The sequence below is a fragment of the Patagioenas fasciata genome, chromosome 1 (assembly GCF_037038585.1).
Source record: "Patagioenas fasciata isolate bPatFas1 chromosome 1, bPatFas1.hap1, whole genome shotgun sequence".
Classification (NCBI taxonomy): Eukaryota; Metazoa; Chordata; class Aves; order Columbiformes; family Columbidae; genus Patagioenas; species Patagioenas fasciata.
In genome coordinates this window covers 5,291,103-5,313,890 of record NC_092520.1, presented here as the reverse complement: position 1 = coordinate 5,313,890, position 22,788 = coordinate 5,291,103, and the positions used below count along the sequence as shown (strand labels likewise).

The 22,788-nt window shown below is 47.0% G+C and overlaps 1 protein-coding gene across 12 annotated transcripts in view; it reads left to right on the top strand.

The window, feature by feature from the left end:
• Nucleotides 1-22,788, top strand: part of TENM4 (teneurin transmembrane protein 4) — a 1,673,798-nt gene that overhangs the window by 1,630,209 nt on the left and 20,801 nt on the right. For all 12 annotated transcript variants that reach the window (XM_071817725.1, XM_071817645.1, XM_071817681.1 and 9 more), the window contains 4 exons: nt 7,416-7,588; nt 12,510-12,745; nt 19,342-19,638; nt 20,838-22,452. In XM_071817725.1, coding sequence (XP_071673826.1) covers nt 7,416-7,588; nt 12,510-12,745; nt 19,342-19,638; nt 20,838-22,452 — 2,321 coding nt within the window. The remainder of the gene's footprint in view (nt 1-7,415; nt 7,589-12,509; nt 12,746-19,341; nt 19,639-20,837; nt 22,453-22,788) is intronic.

Here is a 22,788-nt window from a genome sequence, read left to right as displayed (position 1 = left end):
AGAACATCAGGAAATCTACACTGGGGAAGTTTAAGTGTTTTAGAGAAATTCTGTGATCCTGAGCAGCTGGAAGGTGTTCTGAGTAGTTTTCAGTCCCAGCTGAGGGGGAAGGTGAGGCTCATATTTCTGTTTTGCTCGTGGCCAAGGAAATAAAGACGTCAAATCTGACTCTGAGGAAAAGCTTAATGTTTCTTACAGCACATAATAGTTGTTTATGGGCCAGGGCAGGCTGGACACAACTGTTTAAAAAGTTAAAGAGTAAACGTAAATCAAGCTGGCAAGCTGACATTGCACCAGTGGGCCCATGAAGAAGATCTTTATAAGATTTACCTTTACCTGACTGTCTGCAGAGGACCATAACCAGACACCCAGCATGAAAGAGCAAAGATATAGCAAGAGCGGCAATACTGTGTTTGTACATGTCCAGCATATCTGGTTCTCTTTCAGTTGTTGCTCTTACCAGGACATTTCTCAGCCTTTATCATAAGGCTGCAAAGAGCTGTGACGTATAGCCCCACATGACAAGAAAGACCTTGAGGTGCTGGAGTGAGTTGAGAGAATGGAACAGAGCTGGGGAAAGGGCTGGAGCAAAAGTGTGATGGGAGCGGCTGAGGGACCTGGGGGGTTCAGCTGGAGAACAGGAGCTGAGGGGAGACCTTCTGATCTCTGAACTGCCTGAAAGGAGCTTGGAGCCAGGGGGGTCGGGCTCTGCTCCCCAGGAACAAGCACCAGGAGCAGAGGAAACGGCCTCAAGTTGTGCCAGGGGAGGTTGAGGTTGGATCTTGGGAACAATTTCTTCCTGGAAAGGGCTATCAGGCATTGGACCAGGCTGCCCAGGGCAGTGGTGGAGTCACCATCCTTGGAGGGGTTTAAAAGACACATAGATGATGTTCTTAGGGACATGGGTTAGTGAGAGTGTTGGGTTAATGGTTGGACTCTATGATCACAGAATCCCAGGATGTCAGGGGTTGGAAGGGACCTGGAAAGCTCATCCAGTGCAGTCCCCCCATGGAGCAGGAACACCCAGCTGAGGTTCCACAGGAAGGTGTCCAGGCGGGTTTGAATGTCTGCAGAGAAGGAGACTCCACAACCTCCCTGGGCAGCCTGGGCCAGGGCTCTGTTACCCTTACTGAGAAGAAGTTTCTTCTCAAATTTAAGTGGAACCTCTTGTGTTCCGGTTTGAACCCATTACCTCTTGTCCTATCATTGGTTGTCACCGAGAAGAGCCTGGCTCCATCCTCCTGACACTCACCCTTTATATATTCATAAACATTAATAAGGTCACCCCGCAGTCTCCTCGAAGCTAAAGAGCCCCAGCTCCCTCAGCCTTTCCTCACACGGGAGATGCTCCACTCCATCATCTTTGTTGCCCTGCGCTGGACTCTCTCCAGCAGTTCCAGATCTTGAGGGCCTTTTCCAACCAAAACGATTCTGTGATTCTATATGGGCATGCTGGTGTGACTCTGGAGGTGGGATGCATTAATGCAGTCCTGGAGGTCTATCTGCAGGGAATCCACGTCCTGCAAGGGTTCAGGCTGGGCTGGCACATCGTCCCTTCATCTCTGTAGGGAAAGGAGCCAGGTGCCTTCTTCAGGTGCTGACAGACTGGCCCACAGCACTTACAGCTCTTCCTGTTGCACATACTACCTCAAAGCCTTTTGTAACAATTCTGCTTCATTGCGTTCTGCGCTGAGAAAGTTCAGTATATAATGCTGTGCAGTTTCCCTTTCTTTTAAGAGTAAAACTTAACTCCCTGCAGTAATTAGCCTGTCCCCAAAGGCCTATCTAGGACTTCTTTGAGGGTTTTAGCATTTTATAGACCTTCTTTGCCTCCACAGAGGGCTTGACATTCGCTGTTAATGAATGCAATGCAGCTCAGCTTGTCCAGTAACTGGATTAAAGACTTGCCTTCCTGTTGAACCGGTGACAGTGATAATCAGCAGCAAAGGAGGCTGATGTGGAAACTCTGCCAGGGGAACAGCTTCTTGTTGTTCAGCATCTCAAGTCAAAGACAAAGGATGCTGTATGACTGCTTGTTTCCTTGTTGTTGCTGCTTTTTTACTTGACATGAAAATTCACTACCAGCCTTTACAAAGATTCTTAGCAGTTGTGCTTTATCTACCTCAGAATCCGGAAATTCTGGTTGATGTATTTGTTTAAATCAAGAATATGGCAATCATCTTGATTAGCTCATTGAGATGATATCACTGTACGTTGATTCAATTTCCCTCTGAGCCAAAGTCAAACCTTCTATGCATTATTTAGCTCTTTTGCTTAGGTCCTTTGTCTGCCCAGTTAGTTTCGAAGGTCACCTCCTCCCATACAAAATGAAATACTTACACATCTCTGCAGCCAAACCCCGAAATTCAAAACCTTCTCATGGACTGCCCAAGAAACAGCTCACAGCTGCCTGGAGGGTGAAGGGTACCAGATCTTCAGATAGGTGGTAAGGGGAGCTTTGACCTGTAACATAAGTTGCCGTTTTACAGAGAACCGAACTCTGCCAAACCTCACACACCGTAATGGGTGGAAGGCCGGAGCCAGCTGGACTGAGCATGCAGGAGGACCTTGGATGGCTTCCCAAGTACCTCCAGGACTCAGCAGAGGTCCCACCCCAGTACCAGCAGTGTTTGGTGCCCCAGCCAGTGCCCTGGTGTGGGTGACTGGGGTACCAGAACTGAGCATCGTGGTCAGCATCTGCCCCATAGTGAGATGCACACTCAGTCTGCCTTGCACTTGACATAAAGGCTTTGAAGTTTGTTCTCTCTTAGTCAAAGCCAGAGATAAATGACACTTCCATTTAGAGGAGCAACAACCTGTTGACTTAGAGAAAAGCTAGCTTACTGCATTATCGTATATTCAGAGAATCGTAGAATAGTTTGGGTTGGAAGGGACCTTCAAAGTTCATCCAGTGCCACCCCTGCCATGAGCAGGGACATCTTCACCAGCTCAGGTTGCTCAGAGCCCCGTCCAGCCTGGCCTGGGATGTCTCCAGGGATGGGGCATCCACCACCTCTCTGGGCAACCTGGGACAGGCTCTCAGCACCCTCAATGTCAAAAATTTCTTCCTCATGTCTTGCCTGAATCTCCTTCCTTGAGCTTAAAACCATTATCCCTCGTCGTCTTGCAACAGGATTAATAACATCCCTTTATCATCTGATGTCTTAGGTCATGCATTGACTATTACGGTATTTGGTGGCATTCTTGGTTTTCGGTAGTTCAGGTGAGGGTCCCTTTCTGCTCCTGCAGCAGACAGACTGGAGTGCGAGAAACACCTTTGGCTTTTGCTCTCCCTCCTGTTTCCGTAAGATTTCTTTGCTCCACAATTAATTCATGATGAAATAATTAGATTCTCATAATTGTGCCTCTGAAGAAGTTACAGTGGTACTCCAGTAAGTCCCATGACAAAACAGTGCTTCTCCAGTACTCTCAGTTGTGAGGTCAAATTTTGAGCCATTGGCCTGACCTAAAATAAATGCCTGGTGTCAGGTTTTACTTGAGAATGAAGGGAATTATGAGATGATAAAAACTAGAGAGAGAGAGAGATCTTCCTCTTATTTGGGCAATCCAAAAATTCTGCATACAGGGGCTGCAACTTGTGTCATTAGGGAGAGGACTTGCCCTCATACATATTTGAGTAGCATCAGTTTGTCTGCTATAGATTTCTTTTTAATGCCTTGTTTAATGTTGTTTGAAAAATAAAGCTGAGGCGAGCTTGTTCAGAGGCAGCGGGTGCACGTCTGTATAATCGCACGCAGAATATACTTTGCAAAGTACATTAGGACATTTTGGCACTAAATGCAATATTATTATAATGATTCTTTTCCAATCTATTTGACTTGTAGTTTTAAAAGGTTGATGAAATATGAAAAAGCTAAAATGAGGAAACTCAGAGACTCAGGCAAGGAATTGATTTCTGAATAGACGGTACTTAGGATACTCTTTTTAATTCCCAAGGCCCAGGTCTCTACAAAATGGTAATGTGATAAATGAAAGCTCTGAATGTTTACAAGCTAACAATTAGGCCTCATAAGCACCAAATACCGTTTTAATTCTGTGCATTGAACCTTGGCTAAATATGCTTCCAATTGGGAATGGATGGCAACGGCTTCCCTCACTGGCCTAATAATTGTGGCTGTAATTGGAAGTGCTGGGGCGGTGCGGCAGGTTGGGATGGGAGGCAGCAGCTGTGTTAGCAGGTGATGAATTCATTGCTCGGAGTGGCGGCTGTGTGCGCTCCCGTGTTTCAGTATTTCCTTAATTCTGGTGCTTTCGGAGCATTTGGAGAATGTGGGAGTCTCGAGCTGCGATGAAAACTGGTCCACACCTAAATCCCAGGACTGTGGGAACAGGCCTAGGCAGCTTAGCTGCAAAATGAGGTGACTAGGAGAGATTTATCTTCCTGCAAATACCAGGGCACACCTGCGGCTACATAAGAGCCGGTTGCTTAGCCTTCCTGCACAGGCTGAAGATGTGCCCTATAAATGCCTTTATAGGGCTGAAAGCAGAGGTAGAAGGAACTAAGTAATTTAACTCGCTAAACACATTATCTGTTTGGGATGCTCAAGCCTTCGAGCTGATGCATCCTGGGACACTGTGGGTATGTGATAGAAGATATCAGGGATGTGCTGTGTGATCTGAATCAAGGGAAAATAAGAAATTTTACTGGAGTGAGTTGAGAGAAGGGAACGGAGCTGGGGAAGGGGCTGGAGCACAAGTGTGATGGGAGCGGCTGAGGGACCTGGGGGGTTCAGCTGGAGAACAGGAGCTGAGGGGAGACCTTCTGATCTCTGAACTGCCTGAAAGGAGCTTGGAGCCAGGGGGGTCGGGCTCTGCTCCCCAGGAACAAGCACCAGGACAAGAGGAAACGGCCTCAAGTTGCACCAGGGGAGATTGAGGTTGAATATTGGGAACAATTTCTTTCCCAAAGGGTTGTCAGGTATTGGAACAGGCTGCCCAGGGCAGTGGTGGAGTCACCATCCCTGGAAGGGTTGAACAGACATTTAGATGATGTTCTTAGGGACATGGTTTAGTGCTAGAGATAGGTTAGGTTATGGTTGGACTCGATGAGCCTGAGGGTCTCTTCCAACCAAAATGGTTCTATGAATGATTCTATGAAAAAGTGTTTTCTCTGTTCAAAGGAGAGACTGAATCATGTCCTCTTCGTCCTGTCTCAGCAGAAGGGGTAAATATGTGATCACCTGTGATGTTTTCCGTTTCAGACTCACCTACAGTTTTAGGAGGAGCTGTGCAGATGATTGTGCAGAAAGCACAAACAGACCTCATACCTCAGTGCAAACAGGTCATCCACAAACACGGAGCAAAGCGCTCGGTGCTCAGAGCTCTCCAGTTCTGGCTCTTGCAGGATTCCGTTTAGATCCAAGCTGTGCGCTGCTATAGCTGCTTGGAAAGGCTTCAACTGGTCTCTGCCAAACTCCTGCAATGCAGTCCTGAATCCATCCCTTTCTTTTTTTCTTTTTTTTAGTTTCTTCTTTTCCGTTTCACAACTGGCTGACTGATTGACCAGATCTTAGAGGGAAAGGGCAAGGCTGTTCCGTCCTCCATGCGTGGATAATCCCATGACTGATAGGCTGACACCATGGGGGGCTAAATGCTTTCTTCTGCCTTCCTACCTCTTCCTCTGCCCAGTGGGCAAGAAAAGCTTCACCTCGTGGTGTCTCCAAACCCGAGGGTTGGAGAGACTTGCAGTGAGCTCACCCACTTAGTCACTATAGCTTAAATATTAAACTTGGGCAAAAATCACCTTTTCAACCAGCCCTTTCTCATGCTAAGCCACTGCCAGCGGATTGTTAAAAGGGAAGTACTAGTACTGTGTGCAAATCTGGAAGAAAAAAGAGAATGGAAGAGAAGACAAATTGTTTTTTGTGTATGGTGCAGAGCCAGTCCAATGACTGCTCTTGGGTCTCTTATGAGTTGTGGTTCAGGAGCATCTTTCCTTTCTTGCTTGCTTCCTTTCTACCTCCTTCCTTCCTTCCTTCCTTCCTTCCTTCCTTCCTTCCTTCCTTCCTTCCTTCCTTCCTTCCTTCCTTCCTCCCTCCCTCCCTCCCTCCCTCCCTCCCTCCCTCCCTCCCTCCCTTCCCTTCCCTTCCCTTCCCTTCCCTTCCCTTCCCTTCCCTTCCCTTCCCTTCCCTTCCCTTCCCTTCCCTTCCCCTTCAGATCAGGGGTTTTTGTTATTAGATGTTATTGTCTTATTCCCCAGCTCAGAGTAATCCTGAAGAGAAGGATCAAGAGTTCCTCAAACATCTGCTCCCTCCAAGGTCTGATCAATTGTATCCAGACCCTCTCTGGGACATTTTATTTCATCTGTTCTTAAAAGTGTCAGGCAATGGGTTTTCCAATGCTCCATCTGTTCTTCTGCTTGAACCAGCTATGGGCCTGGAGAATATTCTCCAGCTTCTGACCTGAATCATCCTTGCTTCCATTCATTACGTTTTGTCACATCCTCAGTAGCCATGATGAACAATTAATTATAATCCTCCTCAGACCAACCATTGTCAGGGTAGCATCTTCCCACTTCTTGTTTCCCCTCTTCTAAATCAACTCATGTCTTTTGGCTTTGCCTCTTAGATACTGTTTCCTGAGCTTATTATCCTTAATGTATCCTTAATGTATGTTTTTGGTGAAAAATAATCTCCCAGCTTGTTAACTGCTGTGGGACCTGTGTGTTTGTAGCTTATTTCATCTGGGTCCTGGTACACAGCTGTCCACATCACAGAAACCTCCCCGTATGGTGCTTATGTTGACTCCCTCATTGGAAAAGCCAAGGACACAGTAGGGGTGAAAACTGGAGTGCTTTTTTAGACTTTTAAACTCAGTCCTTCCAGATGGTCCTAGGAACAGTAGAAGGTAGACACGGGGGTCTCGGCTGTGCTCAGGGCTCTACATCATGTTCAGAAAGGACAGTTTTCTACCTGGTATGGCCAATCTTGCTTCTTCCTTGCTTCTGCCTTAACATTAGCTTTTAAAATAAGATAGCAGAAAATAGAACCTCAGGACACAAGCAGGCAAAACAGTTGGTAGCCTTCAGAAACTCTTGGTTCTGCTGGACAAGATACATGGGACAGCGCTTTTCCATAAGTCACAGCACAGCGAATGGGAAATAAAGTTACTCTTGTAAACAAAAAGCACAGTGCAGGTGATAAGTATCAGAAAAATGTTGTAAAAATACAGGCTAATAGTTATTTAGTCATTTTCTGTTCTTTGCTTGATTTTCTTCAGCTAAAAGCCGTGATTTTCTCCTCATGAAATCAAAAAAGTCAAGACAGTCTGACAGAGTGACAATGCATTTTTCTCTGGGAAAAATGTGGCTGAAGACTTCAAGATTTGGTCTCTGCTTTATAGGGTGATTACTGTATCCCACTCCTCTGTTGACTTCACTCCAACCTCCCTTTCAGGTACGACAGCTTTGGCCGCCTGACCAACGTGACCTTCCCCACGGGCCAAGTGAGCAGCTTCCGCAGCGACACCGACAGCTCTGTGCATGTCCAGGTGGAAACCTCCAGCAAGGATGACGTTACAATAACAACCAATTTGTCGGCATCGGGAGCCTTCTACACCCTGCTCCAAGGTGAGTTGGGCCACTGTCCCTCTCCCAGCCAAGCTGGACACAATGGATTGTCCATCAGGAAACAGGCATTGTCTTGATACTGGAGACCACGTCCAGTTCTGGAGCCCTCAGCACAGGACACACATGGACCTGTTGGAGAGGGGCCAGAGGAGCCACAGAAATGATCTGAGGCTGGAACAGCTCTGCTGGGAGGACAGGCTGAGAGAGCTGGGATTTTTCAGCCTGGAGTAGAGTAGAGTATGGGGAGACCTTATTGTGGCCTTTCCATACTTAAAATAGGGCTTATAAGAAAGATGGGGACAGACTTTTAGCAGGGCTTATTATGACAGGGCAAAGGGTGATGGTTTTAAACTAAAAGAGGAGACATTCAGACCAGACATGAGGAAAACATTTTTTAGACTGAGGGTGGTGAGAGCCTGTCCCAGGTTGGCCAGAGAGGTGGTGGATGAACCATCCCTGGAGACATCCCAGGCCAGGCTGGACGGGGCTCTGAGCAACCTGAGCTGGTGAAGATGTCCCTGCTCATGGCAGGGGTGGCACTGGATGAGCTGTGAAGGTCCCTTCAACCCGAACTACTCTATGATTCTGTGATCCTGTGATAATCTCAGCACCACAGAGCTCCCCACGTGCAGACCCACACTCACACCTACTCAGCCACATTCCGTAGTGCTGTGGTGGCTCTGCGGCTGTTTTCTGCTTCATTCTCAGCTGTCCCCCTCACCGTGCAGCCCTCATGCAGTACATCATCATTACCATTATTGTTATAAGAAAAAAGGTTGGATAAATTTAGCGGTGCTTCCTGCCGACCCCTTTGCTTCGTTCTCTTAATGGCTTTAACTTAAGAGTTACTCTCCTCCTGGACCAGGCTTCCAGCTGGTTGCTGGAGAGCTCTCTAATTGTTCACTGGTTGTTCAAACATTCACAAGGCAGCATCCAGAAAAGTGACCATCCCAGTCCCCCAAAGGGCAACGTTTGAGCTAAAAGGCTGGTGTGGAAAGGCACAAAGAAGGAATGGAGAGGTGGGCAGCCAGGATAGGACTGGTGGGACTCGTCTGTGGCTGTTAGAAATGAGTACAGTTCTGCCAGTGATGGTAAGGTGGGCAAGTGGATGATGGATGAGGTGGAGGAAACGGTGATAGAGTGAGAAGGAAAAGAGGAATAAATAGCAGGGGATCACTGTGCTGACATACTGGTAGGGGCAGAAGTTGTGCAGAACCTGGATCTCCAGGCTCTGAAGGCTGAAGCCTCCTTGGAGTCAGGGTGAGCCATCACTTCTGTTCTGTGGGGCTTGGCGAAAGGGAAGGGACTTTCAGACTCTTTGCTTTCTTCACTTCCCAGCTCTCTTTCACCCTTGGTCTGTGCCTGATGGCAATGGGCTGTCAAACACCATTTTCCCTTGTGAGGAACAAAGTGCTCCGAGTGAGATCAACGTGTTCCAGAGTCACATTTGTTCCCACGTCTCTGGGACATACATTTCTCTCCCTCTTCTTATAAAAAAAGTACCCACTATGCCTGAACTCTGCCTTTCTTTCCTCTGTCAGCCCCTTCAAGTCATCCTCACTGTTCCTGTGGAGAAACACAATGACTTTCTTATTCTTTCCTTCAGCCTGCGAAGCGGATCCAACCTACCCCACCCCATCCCAGCCACTCTCATTGAGACGTCTGGCAACTGCACAGACACGAGGTTGGCTTCACCTCAAGAGCCTAATTAAGCAATAGAGCCCACTGTTGGGGGCCCTTTAGTGAGATAATTGACTATGATGTGATTTATACACCCAGAGCTGAAGGCACAGTTACATAATGGTGCCACAGTCAATTATCTCATGGTGCTACCCTCCAGCACAGGGCACTTTTGCCATTAGGACATTCACTATTCCAAACAGCTTAACCATCTTCGGAAGTATAAAATTACGAAACTGTTTGGATCTGAAGAAACACCCTTATCTCAAAATGAAGATCTAGGTAATGTTGGAGTGGAGGTGGCCTGTGACCTGAGAGTGGCTTTCCCATGGGCATTAGGGACTGTGAATTCCCAAATTGAGCTATTTGTTCATGGCCAGCACTGTAGAAACTGAAATAAGGAGTTGCCCAGGGATGTACTGAGCACAGCTGAAATGTAATTTGCCTTCCAAGTGCCTCTCCAGCGGATGGAGCTGGAGCTGTTCTCAAGGTCTGTGAGTGTCTTGCCTGCTCCATTGACCTCCAGGGAAAATGCAAATTGCAGATTCCCTTTGCATGAGAAGTTCTCCTGAGTTTTCCTTCCGGACTTCTGGCCAACTTTCACAAAGCCTTGGTGAACCTTTCAAGAAACCTGGATCACACTGTGAACAGGTGAGGTCTGAGAAGGCATTTTTCAGAAGGTTACGGATTGCTGTATGATGGATTTCAGAGCCTCTACAGCTAGCAAGCACCTCAGGACCTCTGACAGATTTTGTCTTTTGGTTTAATGACACTTGTTCAAGGCCAAAATAGGGCACTAGTGCCCTGGAGCCAAAGCAGCATAAAATACAGCATCCAATGGCCCTTGGGTTTCATGTAGCCCTTGAGAAATGTCTTCCAAAGCCAAGGAAGTGTTCTCTTGGGAGAATGTTGGAAGCAGAGGATTTACATTCCCCACACTGTACTGCACCGCTGGTGACAATCCACCGTAACCCTTTGGTTGTGCTTGTGTGACACGAAGGGAACATCACGTGTCCAGTGTATTTCACAGAGAGCTTCAAGCTTTCCCCTGCTTCCTGATGGAGGATGGAGGAGAGAAGGATATATTAGCTGTGCAGTGATACTTCACTGATTAGATTTAAAGTGGATTTCCACCACTTTCTCACCAGACCAAGCATCTAAGAATGAAAGTGTGACAGCCCCCTGACCATTCCCCTCGTCTCCATTTGCAGAATCAAGCTTGAGGTGTCCATGGGCTTGATCCTGCTGGAGTCTGTGTCAAAAGACCATCAGCTTAAGTACTCAGTGGTACAACTAAAATAGTTGGATCTGCTCTGTGGGTCACTGCTGTATGTGTATAGTGACAAAATCCAGTGCCACAGCGTTTTCCACCATCACTGCTGGGTACAGTAAGTTGAGTTGTGATCCTGCTGAGATCGGTGTGGCAAGACTCCAGCTGGCTACAACAGGAGCACGATCAGACTTACAATAAAACAAAGAAGACTCACTGTTGTCAGGTTTCCTTTCCTAATTATACCAACCGGTACTCTTTGCTGATCTATGTCATCCAGACAAGAGATGATAATTTCGCTGTGACCTTGTTTCCTGCTGAGCTATGGCAGAGCAGCTAGTGAACAAAACCTAACTTGCCTCAGAACGGAAAAACAATTGACATGAATTTTTAATGGGTGTCTTTATTCACAATTAGGTATTTATAGCAGCCCGGGAGACAGAAATGGTAATATTTTCCAGTTTTTGAGGAGCTTTAGATAAAGCAGTCTTTGATTAATGTGCTTTTAAAGCCAGTCTGCACTGGCACTGAGTCGAAGGGTAAGAAAGCAAGTCTCATGCTTTCTTATCCTTCATGAGCTCCTCTCTGCAGACATAAATGCCAGCAGGAGATTCCAAGGATGAGGTTTTAGCCTGCCCATCTCCTGGAGGATATGGAAGGGATATTGCTCTTCTCTTCCACTCCTGAACTCCCAAATCCTGGCCTCAAAATCTGCTGATCCTTTAGGAGCAAGTCGAGGCCATACATACAGAGATGTGTGGGAGCTTAGTGCTTCTGCTTTCCCTCCAAACATAAGGTCTTGGGTCTCCTCCTGAAAGCCTTCCCAAGTCAAGGGGTTGGGCTGTTGTTTGGGGAGCTGGTGAGCATTCACTCACTGTACAATTTCTTGCAACTTGTGAGATGCCAAATAAGCTGGAGAAAGTAGTTGGCTTTCAAATACTGTGGTGAAATTGGGATCTTTAAGATATAAAAGCATGGAAAATTTTCAGCTGGACTGCAGTTTAAAACAAATATCTCACCACCCAGTGTTTTAGCCTAGAGGAAGAGGTTTGGGTCCTTTGCTAGGATATTATGCAGCTCTTCCTTTGGTGCCCTTTTTAATCTGTGTAAGACTTTTCTGCAAGACTTTGAAGCGCAGAATCTCATCAGAATGAAAAAGAGCTTACCCATCTTTACTTTCACCGATTCACCTGGCTGAACATGAGCCAACCTGTGCCCAGGTGGCAAAGAAGGCCACCAGCATCCTGGCTGGTACCAGCACTGGTGTGGCCAGTAGGTCCACGGCAGTGACCGTCCCTGTGCTGGGCACTAGGGAGGCCGAACCTCAAATCCTGAGCTCAGTTTTGGGCCCATCAAGACAAGAGAACCCTTGAGGTGCTGGAGCGAGTTGAGAGAAGGGAATGGAGCTGGGGAAAGGGCTGGAGCACAAGTGTGATGGGAGCGGCTGAGGGACCTGGGGGGTTCAGCTGGAGAACAGGAGCTGAGGGGAGACCTTCTGATCTCTGAACTGCCTGAAAGGAGCTTGGAGCCGGCGGGGGTCGGGCTCTGCTCGCCAGGAACAAGCGCCAGGACCAGAGGAAACGGCCTCAAGTTGTGCCAGGGGAGGTTGAGTTCAGATCTTGGGAACAATTTCTTCCCCAAAGGGCTGCTGGACATTGGAACAGGCTGCCCAGGGCAGTGCTGGAGTCACCATCCCTGGAGGGGTTTAAAAGATGCCTAAATGACATTTTTAGGGACATGGGTTAGTGAGAATGTTGGGTTAATGGTTGGACTCAATGACCTTGAGGGTCTCTTCCAACCAAAATCATTCTGTGATTCTGTGATTAAACAAGATTTTGCTCACTGTGTGTGGGACAGTGCATTTGATTACAACCACCAGAAATGCTGATGAAGCCTGGGTAAGGGAGAAAATGAAAACATGGAGCTGTATCATTGGACAGCCCATTGAAAAGATCTCTTTTCTGTCTTCAGACCAAGTCCGAAACAGCTACTACATCGGCGCTGACGGCTCTCTCAGACTGATGCTCGCCAACGGCATGGAGGTGGCCCTGCAGACCGAGCCGCACCTGCTGGCTGGCACCGTCAACCCCACGGTGGGCAAGAGGAATGTCACCCTGCCCATCGACAACGGCCTCAATCTCGTGGAGTGGAGGCAGAGGAAGGAGCAAGCAAGAGGGCAGGTCACCGTCTTTGGACGTCGGCTGAGGGTAAGTGAGCAGTGAGAGCAGTTTTGGACTCCTCATCAGTCCGCAGCCTCGTGACAGAAAGGGACGGGGCTGATTTGTATCATCTGCAATAGGGACAAGTCTGCAGGACAGAGAACGAGCTGTTCATCCTCAGTGACGCAACCTTTATGACTTGAATATATCCTTATACATCTCCTTATGTGCTGACGTTCTCTTAGCCGTCACAGGTGGCATTGCTGATTTGTCTACGAGTCTTCTGCATCACTGGGAACGTGTGACCTCCCATCAGACACTGCAGGTTTAACCATCATGTCAGGCTGTTTAAGCAAGGGAAGGATGATCATAACTATAAAATACTGCACCAGTTAGTACAGGTATTTTCTATCTGAGCACCGAAAGCTTTGTAAGCATATGAGAACAGGCTGAGGGAGTTGGGGTTGTGCAGCCTGGAGAAGGCTCTGGGCAGACCTTATTGCGGCCTTTCAGTACCAAACAGGGACCTACAAGAAAGCTGGAGAGGGACTTTTTAGGTCCCAGGACAAAGGGTTTTGGCTTTAACTTGAAAGAGAGGAGATTTAGATTAGATATAAGGAAGAAATTCTTCCCCATGAGGGTGCTGAGGCACTGGAACAGGTTGCCCAGAGAAGCTGTGGGTGCCCCATCCATGGAAGTGTTCAAGGTCATGCTGGACGGGGCTTTGAGCAACCTGGTCTAGTGGAAGATGTCCCTGCCCATGGCAGGGCTTGGAACTAGATGACCTTTAAGGTCCCTTTCAAACCATTCTCTGATTCTATGATTATCGTTCAATGGGCAGCGTCAGAAAAATCTCTCGATTCCTGAAACTTGTTAATCTGTTCAACCTGTTGAAGAGCTCACAGAGCATTTAATCACAATTGCCTTTGTTCCCCAAAATGCAGTGTTGTAAACTGCTCCAACCTGATGGCCATCCCTCCTCCAGGAGCGCGTGGTCCTTTCTGTGCTCGAGACTGATGTATTTTGAAAACGTTGTTCCACACAATGCACCGCACACTTGTCAGGGCTGTTTAAAGATCTTGCCCAATAAGCCTGTAATTCCTCTGCTAACTTCTGGCAAGGCTGGTAATTTGTAATAGCGAGTCCTGGGCAATCACCCTGCACCTTGCTAGTCTCTGAGTCACGGGCCGATGAGCCGTTCCTGGGAAGCTACTCAGCACCTGGCACGTTCAGACCTTCTGAGACAAACACTTAGTGCTGCCTAATGCCAGCACAGCAGAAGGACGGCAGCTATTTGTTCGCACTTCAGCTTCGCAGGAGATATTAATGCTCTGGTTTCAGAATAAGTGTTTCCCAGCCTTTGCTCTTCACCTCTCCCTGTTCCCTGCAGCACAACCGCTGCCACCTTGGTGTGATTTCTCCCATCACTCACACTTGTCAACTATTGCGCTTCAACCTCCCTAAACCACCTTCTGCTCTTTTCCTCTTGCCTTGGTAGCCTCATATTTCAGTATCAGGAAAAAAACTGAAAACCACAGTGAAAGCTAAAGCTGCTCCTTCAGTAGGAACTGCTGTACATCTGCAGATCGGTTGGCATCGCACTTCTTGTTTGGTTTGTCTTGGGGTTTTGATTTTATTTTATATTAACAACCAGCAAAATTATCAGACAGGTCTTTCTGTGAAAGGAGCGAGCCTTCTGAAATCTGCAGCTGTGTCACAGCTATTTGGTGTTCAAAGCAGTTTCCACTCATTTAACCGCAGCTCAGCTGCCTGTGTCAGTTTTATATCCCAGAATTTTCACAGTAGATTCAAATGCAGAATGCGTCTTTGTTTTACATTCTGCTGCATTTGGAAAAACACTTGCAAAATGAGCTTTCAGGCTGGTCACTTGTGTCCCCGTAAATCTGCCAGCATTTATTCACATTTTGAGCCTATTGGGGCCCTTCTGGTGAAGCAGGAGATCATCTTACATGGTTGAAGGGCTCAGTTGTGGCTGTGTTCAGGGGTTCAAAGTAGCTGAGGGTGTACAAGAGGTTTTAAGCTGCCTGTTTGTACCTGCATGGTAGCATCTGCACCCCTAAGACATAGACCTGTGAGGTGCTAATTGCCTCCCTGGGGATTGCCCGGCATTTTAACATATTCTGTGTGTCATGTTCTCCTCTTCCCTCATACCAGTAATTGCTGCTTTCCCTGGCAAGGGAGAAGCTCAAGGAAGTTAAGTTCAAAATGTTTTTGTTCGTTTGGGGAAATGGTATCATTTTCTGCCATATGTGAACAAATCACTGCCTTCCTCCTCCCCTCACGCCGCTGCTCGCGTGAGACAGCAGCGAAGACATGATGCTCCATGGAGAAGGAGCAATCCCAGAGAGGCTGCAGCATCACTCCATAAAGTCTTTGAGATGAGGAGAACAGTTTAAAAGAGGGAGTTGCCCTAAAAACAGCATCTTCCTGCTGCCATCTCATGCTTCTGCATGGTTTTGGTGGCCCTTCCTCCCATGGTTGCAGGGTGTCCCTGGGGACTGACAGCCTGTTGCCTTGAGCTCGACCAGCTCCCAGCATGATGAGGCTGGTTTCACAGCTCCCTCCCTCCCTCAGGATAGACATGAGGAAGAAAGCTTTTGCACTGAGGGTGCTGAGAGCCTGTCCCAGGTTGGCCAGAGAGGTGGTGGATGGACCATCCCTGGAGACATCCCAGGCCAGGCTGGACGGGGCTCTGAGCAACCTGAGCTGGTGAAGATGTCCCTGCTCATGGCAGGGGTGGCACTGGATGAGCTTGGAAGGTCCTTTCCAACCCAAACTATTCTGTGTTTCTGTGAAATAATACAATGCACATGTTTCTTTATTGCAGGGATAAGGCACAAGGCAGGGACTTCTGCCATGGATAAAGGGAGAGGAGCCAACCCTGATGCCTTTTCCCCAGTCTCCTCAATGCTAACCTGGCTCTGCACTTGACCAGGCAGCAGTAAAGCAGCACAAATACATTAAATCAGCACAAATATGTCAAAGCAGCCTCCTTCCCTTCTCCTGTCCCACACACCCCATGGAAAGTTGTGATGCTCTGTTCCACCCACCCAGTGGTGAGATATTTCCACAAGTTGGCTGGCTACAAATTCAACCCATCACTGGCCTACAGCAACACAGGCTCCATCTGCAGTGCGAGCATTAAGTAAACTCTGCTCCAAGGAACAGAGCTCCTTCTTTCTGTTTGCCTTTTCTTTTTTTTTTTAATCAAACTTGAGTTTTTCAATAAAGAAGGATGTAAAATAATCTCTGAGAGCGGAGCAGAAAGGACAGCCAAAAGAGACAGAGCTGCTGGCTCAGCTCATGTATTTATTTAACCATGGAAACTCCCATTGTAATTCACTTTGTTTTTCCCAAGACCTTGGCAGCAGGCTAATGGTGGCATCAAGACCAAGTGTCCCAGATGATCCCCAGAACCAGCAGGACCACAGAGGTCTCCTGGGATATGCTGCTAACCATTCCTAATGTGTTGACTAACAAGGACAGTCCAGCATCATCTCCACAATTCCTGCAAGGTGTCGAGGTCTGGATAGGGTCACCCCAACAGTTTTAGCAATTCACTGGGGAAATTGCTTTGTAGGAGACCATTTATCATGTGGATGTTATTCGTTCCTGGAGTTCTCATTGCTGAAGTATTGTTTGCCCTGCTCTGCTGAAGGTTACCAGAGTGTTTTCATGAGAAATCTTCCCCTTTCATTCTCTTGTTCTCCTGGAGGGGTCAATGGATGGTTCTTAATTATAATTTAAGATAAAGGAGTTCCATAGGAAGCATTGGAGAAATCGGAGATGGCAGCATGCTTATGCTCTTGCTTTCCCAGAGCAAGCTAATGGATTGAATAAAGTACTGTGGAGTTTGGGGTTAAATTCAGTCTCTCACACATTGTAGAGAGGAGGTCAAATACACAGCGAACTGTGGGTTTAAATTTACCGTCCCTCAGCCCTGTGCTGATCACAGCTGTTGTTAAACGCTCTGAGAGGCAAAAGCTTTTCTCAGGAATTTTCAGACCCTGTTCCAGGATAAATACTCCTGGATGTAGGATGGCACCTTATTTAGCTGCTCACCATAAAACACAGTTATTGGACTGAAGCCTGCAGCCCTGTCAGTGCTTCTGCGGAAAATTCACTTCTATTCAAGGCATGCCCTTGAACAAGGATGGAAAAAGATTTAGCCCCTGTTCAGAGGCTGTCTGGCAGGGTAGAGTTCACTTTGTCCATCACCTTGAGGGGTGGCTGTTGGCACCGCAGCACTTCTCAGAGAGAAGAGAGATTACACCGAGCAGGAGAAAACAAATCATTAAAATAAAAGTGAAAAGGGAGCCTGTTTCCAACTAGTCCTGCAGAAATTGCTTTCCAGAGCACAGGGAGGGTGGAATGACTTAGGGCACCAGTAGTGGGATGCAGAGATTTCGACGGAGCTTACGAGGGATCTGGGACGGGTTATTTGGTCCTTCCAGCGCGGTGCATGGCACTGCTGCTGGTAGATGGAGCAGGGAGGCCACTTGCAGCCTGGATTCCTGTCCCAGCCCTGGCGAAGCTCTTCCCAGCTTTTCTGGCAGAGACCAGTAGCAGAAGAAGCTGCAGCTGCTGAGCTGGAGCTGCTTTGTGAGTAGATGGAAAGCAAAGATGCTATTCCTTCCTGGTTTTCTGCTTTTTTCTTTTTTTTTTCAAGCAATTGTCACTTCTGTTTCTCTATTTATAGCAGCGAGCACCTACAAGATGTCAAATTGAGCTGTTAGTTACATGTGTGCATCTGTGCTTAGAGTTTTTATACCTTTTTGATTATTTCCCAGTTTGCCTGTTACAGTGGGCTGTTGGCTGAGTCCCTCTTTCTCCCATTGCCCATTTACATTTTATTTTACACACATTTAATTGGAGCATTATCTGCCTTTCAATGCCGCGTCTTTCCTTGAGTCGTACCTGTCTTTTAGCATTGTTATTCGTAAGCTGAAAATCATTCTTGCGCTGACCTCTTCTTACATCGTCTTCACACTTACATCATGGTATCGATTCCTTCTCTCTCAGCTGGCCACGTGCATCCTCAGCTCAGTTCCACATTTTCTCAGCTGTGCTTTTGCCTCTTCCAACCTCAGCTCCTGAGATGGTTTCTTCAGAATTCTAATTTTACAGTGTCCCCATTCTCCAGGTTTCAGCACAAACACCTGCCCAAAACCACTGCAGTGGTCCTACGCTTCCTTCTCCCAGCCCTCCAGGGATGAGGAGCCCCTTCTCCGTTGGCTCTGTCACATCCTTTCTCTCACATCACTCAAAATATAGAATCACTGAATAGTTTGGGTTGGAAGGGACCTCCAAAGCTCCCCCAGTGCCACCCCTGCCATGAGCAGGGACATCTTCACCAGCTCAGGTTGCTCAGAGCCCAGTCCAGCCTGGCCTGGGATGTCTCCAGGGATGGTTCATCCACCGCCTCTCTGGCCAACCTGGGCCAGGCTCTCATGACCCTCAGTGTCAAAAATTTCTTCCTCATGTCTGGCCTGAATCTCCCTCCTTTAGTTTAAAACCATCAACCCTTGTCCTATCACAACAGGCCCTGCTAAAATGTCTGTCCCCATCTTTCACATCAGCCCCTTTTAAGCACAGAAAGGCCGCAGTAGGGTCTCCCCGGAGCTTCTCTTCTCCAGGCTGAACACCCCAACTCTCTCAGCTTGTCCTCATAAGACATATAGCAGGAATTCAATCGCATACCCTGAAGTAATGGCCAAGATCAGCGCTGAGAACAGTTCTCAGGTCAGAAGTGTTTACTTTACCCAGAGCAGGACAGAGCAAGATGTTGAACTCACATCCTGGGAATGTGGGGTTTTTGTCCTTGCTGAGTACTTTGGTGCTGTGGTGATGTGGCTGTTTGAGTCTCCTTGCATGTGTAGCTAAATATGAGTTGTATTACCAACTCCTTTTCGTATTGCTGTGCACTACAATCCCTGAATCAAAATGTATTCCTCCTCCTGCCTTTGAAGTAGATACTTTTGATCTTTGGAAAGGCAGAGGCAGTGGAGGTAACAGGAGTGTAATTATGCAACACTGAATAACCCCAGGACAATGAAGCTAAAACTCCAGCTCTCACAGAAAAGTTCCTGCTCTGTGTAACATCTCCAGTGGTCAAGGCCTCCATATTTCATCTCAGGGGAAAGGCTTGACCTCCAGTGCATGCAGTATAGTCAGTATACTCAGAGAAAAGTTCTGCTTTCCACTACATTGACACAACATCCATCTCTTTTTCTACAAGTATTATCTTTTGATGTGCACAAAAGGAAAGAAACTATATAACCTAGGTTTGACAAGCAGAGTACCTTGTAAATATTCCTCACAAGTTCTCATCTTCTGTAGGTCTATAATCACATCTGCTGTAGCAATCCTAAGCCTAGGTTTGGGATATAGGCAATATTCCTTCACCATGGCAGTGTTTCAAAAGTATCTTCTGTTTTTCTGCCTCCTCACTGAAGTCAACAGAAGCAACATTAGGAAAACTCTTTGCTTTGAAAATCTTATCCAGAGTCAATGAACAGCTGGAGACTCTCCAGTGTGGCCTAAAGAGGTGTTTGGTGAAAGGAGGCTACTCTTTTAAACTTAAACTTTTTCCAGCTTCCTAATTCTCCATCTCTGTCCTGTAGGTTCACAACAGAAACCTGCTGTCCCTCGACTTCGACCGTGTGACAAGGACAGAGAAAATCTATGACGACCACCGCAAGTTCACGCTCCGCATCCTCTACGACCAGGCAGGGAGGCCCAGTCTCTGGTCACCCAGCAGCAGGCTGAACGGGGTCAATGTCACCTATTCCCCAGGAGGAAACATCGCAGGGATTCAGAGGGGCACGATGTCAGAAAGGATGGAGTATGATCAGTCTGGCAGAATTACATCCAGGATCTTTGCTGATGGCAAATCATGGAGCTACACTTACTTGGAGAAGGTGAGAATCCTCATATCACTCAGAAATGGTGCGTTTGGTGCAAATGGGCTTTAATCCTTTGACTTCAGGACAGCTGCGCTCCACATCACCTGATTAATGGTCCTTATGGTCCAATACTCCTCTTCTGCCTGCACTGATGTGCACGTAGCAACTTTGATGCCAAACCATGAAATAGCCTGAGAAATTTCTTCCCAGTCACACCGAGAGAATGTCTTAATGCTGTGAAGCTTTGGCATTTGATTTTTTAAACACAACATTGCTTTACTGAGCTAGCTGCAATATAAAATATCTTCAGGTAAAGTCAGAGGAATGAAAGGTAGGAATTTCCAGTAGGCTTTTCCATGTGAAAACAATCTGTACAGTCTGACATCCTGCCTTCTTTGAGTGACCCGTTCCTGCTTTCTAGGAGATACACATAATAAAAAGTGCAAGTCACAAATCCAGCTAGACTGTCATAACACTCTTTGCAATGTTTTCTGTAGTCTGCACTCTGTAGATTGGCATGGGACTTAAATTCTTCTGTGTATTACCATTCATCATTACATTGCCCAGTGTCCTACAGATCCATATGCTCCATACCAGGGACTGGAGTTTTTTTATTCCTGAGTTTTATATAAAGCCTATCCCTACAACAGTTTAAGGAAACTACGGTAAAATGGCTTTTAAAAAGCAAAAGGTATTGACTTACTTCTTGCATCATACGATCTGTGTGGGTTGTTTGTTACATTAAACAAACAAACAAAACCGACCAAATTCAGACAGAAGTTTGCATTAAGAGTATAATGGAAGATATCTAGACACAATGAATTAATTGGGCATTGGAAGGTGTCGGGGGGTAGTTTTTCAAGCATTGTCTAATTCACTCTACAAATGTAATTTATTTAGTCTGTAAAAGCTATTGGTGCAGAGAGTTTGGGTAGAGACAGCTAGCTATGGAGTATTGATTCAAACAAGTGAGCATTCTGAACTTAGACCTTCCTGACTGCATTAACAGCTTTTTGCTCTGCCCCACTCCTCCCTGGGGATGCTTGATGTGCCGTGCAGCTTCATACCTCTCACCATTTAATCCTATGGGTGCAGAGATTTATCTCACTTGCTTTGCTCTTTGGATTGGAGAATTTTGAAGGCTTTGTGAGAGTTGAGTGTAATCTCGCCTGAAAGCCAGGAATGTAATCTATATTTTTCTCCTTCCCATCCAGTCCATGGTGCTACTCCTTCACAGCCAGAGACAGTACATCTTTGAGTTTGACAAGAATGACCGGTTGTCATCGGTGACCATGCCCAACGTTGCCCGTCAGACTTTAGAAACCATTCGTTCCATTGGTTACTACAGGAACATCTACCGGCCACCTGAAGGCAACGCCTCAGTAATACAGGATTTTACGGAGGATGAGCAGCTACTTCACACGTTGTACCTGGGGACAGGGAGACGTGTCATCTACAAGTATGGAAAGTTGTCCAAGTTGGCCGAGATGCTCTACGACACCACAAAGATCAGTTTCACCTATGACGAAACCGCCGGCATGCTGAAGACAATAAACTTGCAGAACGAAGGGTTCACATGTACAATCAGGTACAGACAGATTGGACCGCTCATTGATCGGCAGATTTTCCGCTTCACTGAGGAAGGCATGGTGAACGCACGCTTCGACTACAACTATGACAACAGTTTTCGGGTGACCAGCATGCAAGCAGTCATCAACGAGACACCTTTACCCATTGATCTCTACAGGTACGATGACGTGTCAGGCAAAACTGAGCAATTTGGTAAATTCGGAGTAATTTACTATGATATCAACCAGATTATCACCACTGCTGTCATGACTCACACTAAACATTTCGATGCCTATGGCAGGATGAAGGAGGTCCAGTACGAGATATTCAGGTCGCTGATGTACTGGATGACCGTGCAGTATGACAACATGGGGAGAGTGGTTAAGAAAGAGCTGAAGGTTGGGCCTTATGCGAACACAACTAGATACTCATATGAGTATGATGCTGATGGCCAGTTGCAGACAGTGTCCATCAATGACAAACCACTCTGGCGTTACAGCTACGACCTAAATGGAAACCTCCATTTGTTGAGTCCGGGGAACAGCGCCCGCCTTACGCCGCTCAGGTACGACCTCAGGGATAGGATTACTAGACTGGGGGATGTGCAGTACAAAATGGATGAAGATGGCTTCCTGAAGCAAAGGGGCAATGATATTTTTGAGTACAATTCGGCTGGCCTGCTCATCAAAGCCTACAATAAAGCTAGTGGGTGGAGCGTGAAATACCGCTACGATGGCCTAGGAAGGAGGGTCTCTAGCAAAACCAGCCATGGCCATCACTTGCAGTTCTTCTACGCAGACCTGACCAACCCAACCAAGGTCACCCACTTGTACAACCACTCAAGCTCCGAGATCACCTCCCTCTACTATGACCTCCAAGGCCACCTCTTTGCAATGGAGCTCAGCAGCGGTGATGAATTCTACATCGCCTGCGATAACATCGGCACCCCCTTGGCCGTCTTCAGTGGGACTGGCTTAATGATTAAGCAGATACTGTACACAGCGTATGGCGAGATCTACATGGACACCAATCCCAACTTCCAGATCATCATCGGCTACCACGGGGGGCTGTATGACCCCCTCACAAAGCTTATCCACATGGGACGGAGAGACTATGATGTGCTAGCGGGTCGGTGGACAAGTCCAGACCATGAGATGTGGAAGCATCTGAGTAGCAATAACATAATGCCTTTCAACCTGTACATGTTCAAAAACAACAATCCCATTAGCAACTCTCAGGATATCAAATGTTACATGACAGGTAAGACATTTAAATTAATTAACATATTCACAAGCTTGCCATCAGTGGATAAGTTTCTTCTCTCGCAGAATCCTGATCACCATGAGGTTTTCCAGTGTTTAATATAACGAACACAAGATTTTCTTTGCCAGTTGACCCCTGTATCCAGGGCATGTTTAATTCATTAGCATAGATGGAGGTTGTAATTCCCAAACCTGTTTCCTTTTCTCTTCCTTGCTGTTTGTTCTCTTTATTTTGCTTCCAGTTTTTCGTTCCCTCAGCTATCCCAAGTTTAGCTACCAATTAATGTCCTGATAACCTTTCTCTTTGTAGAAGGGCAGCTCTGTTTACACGGGC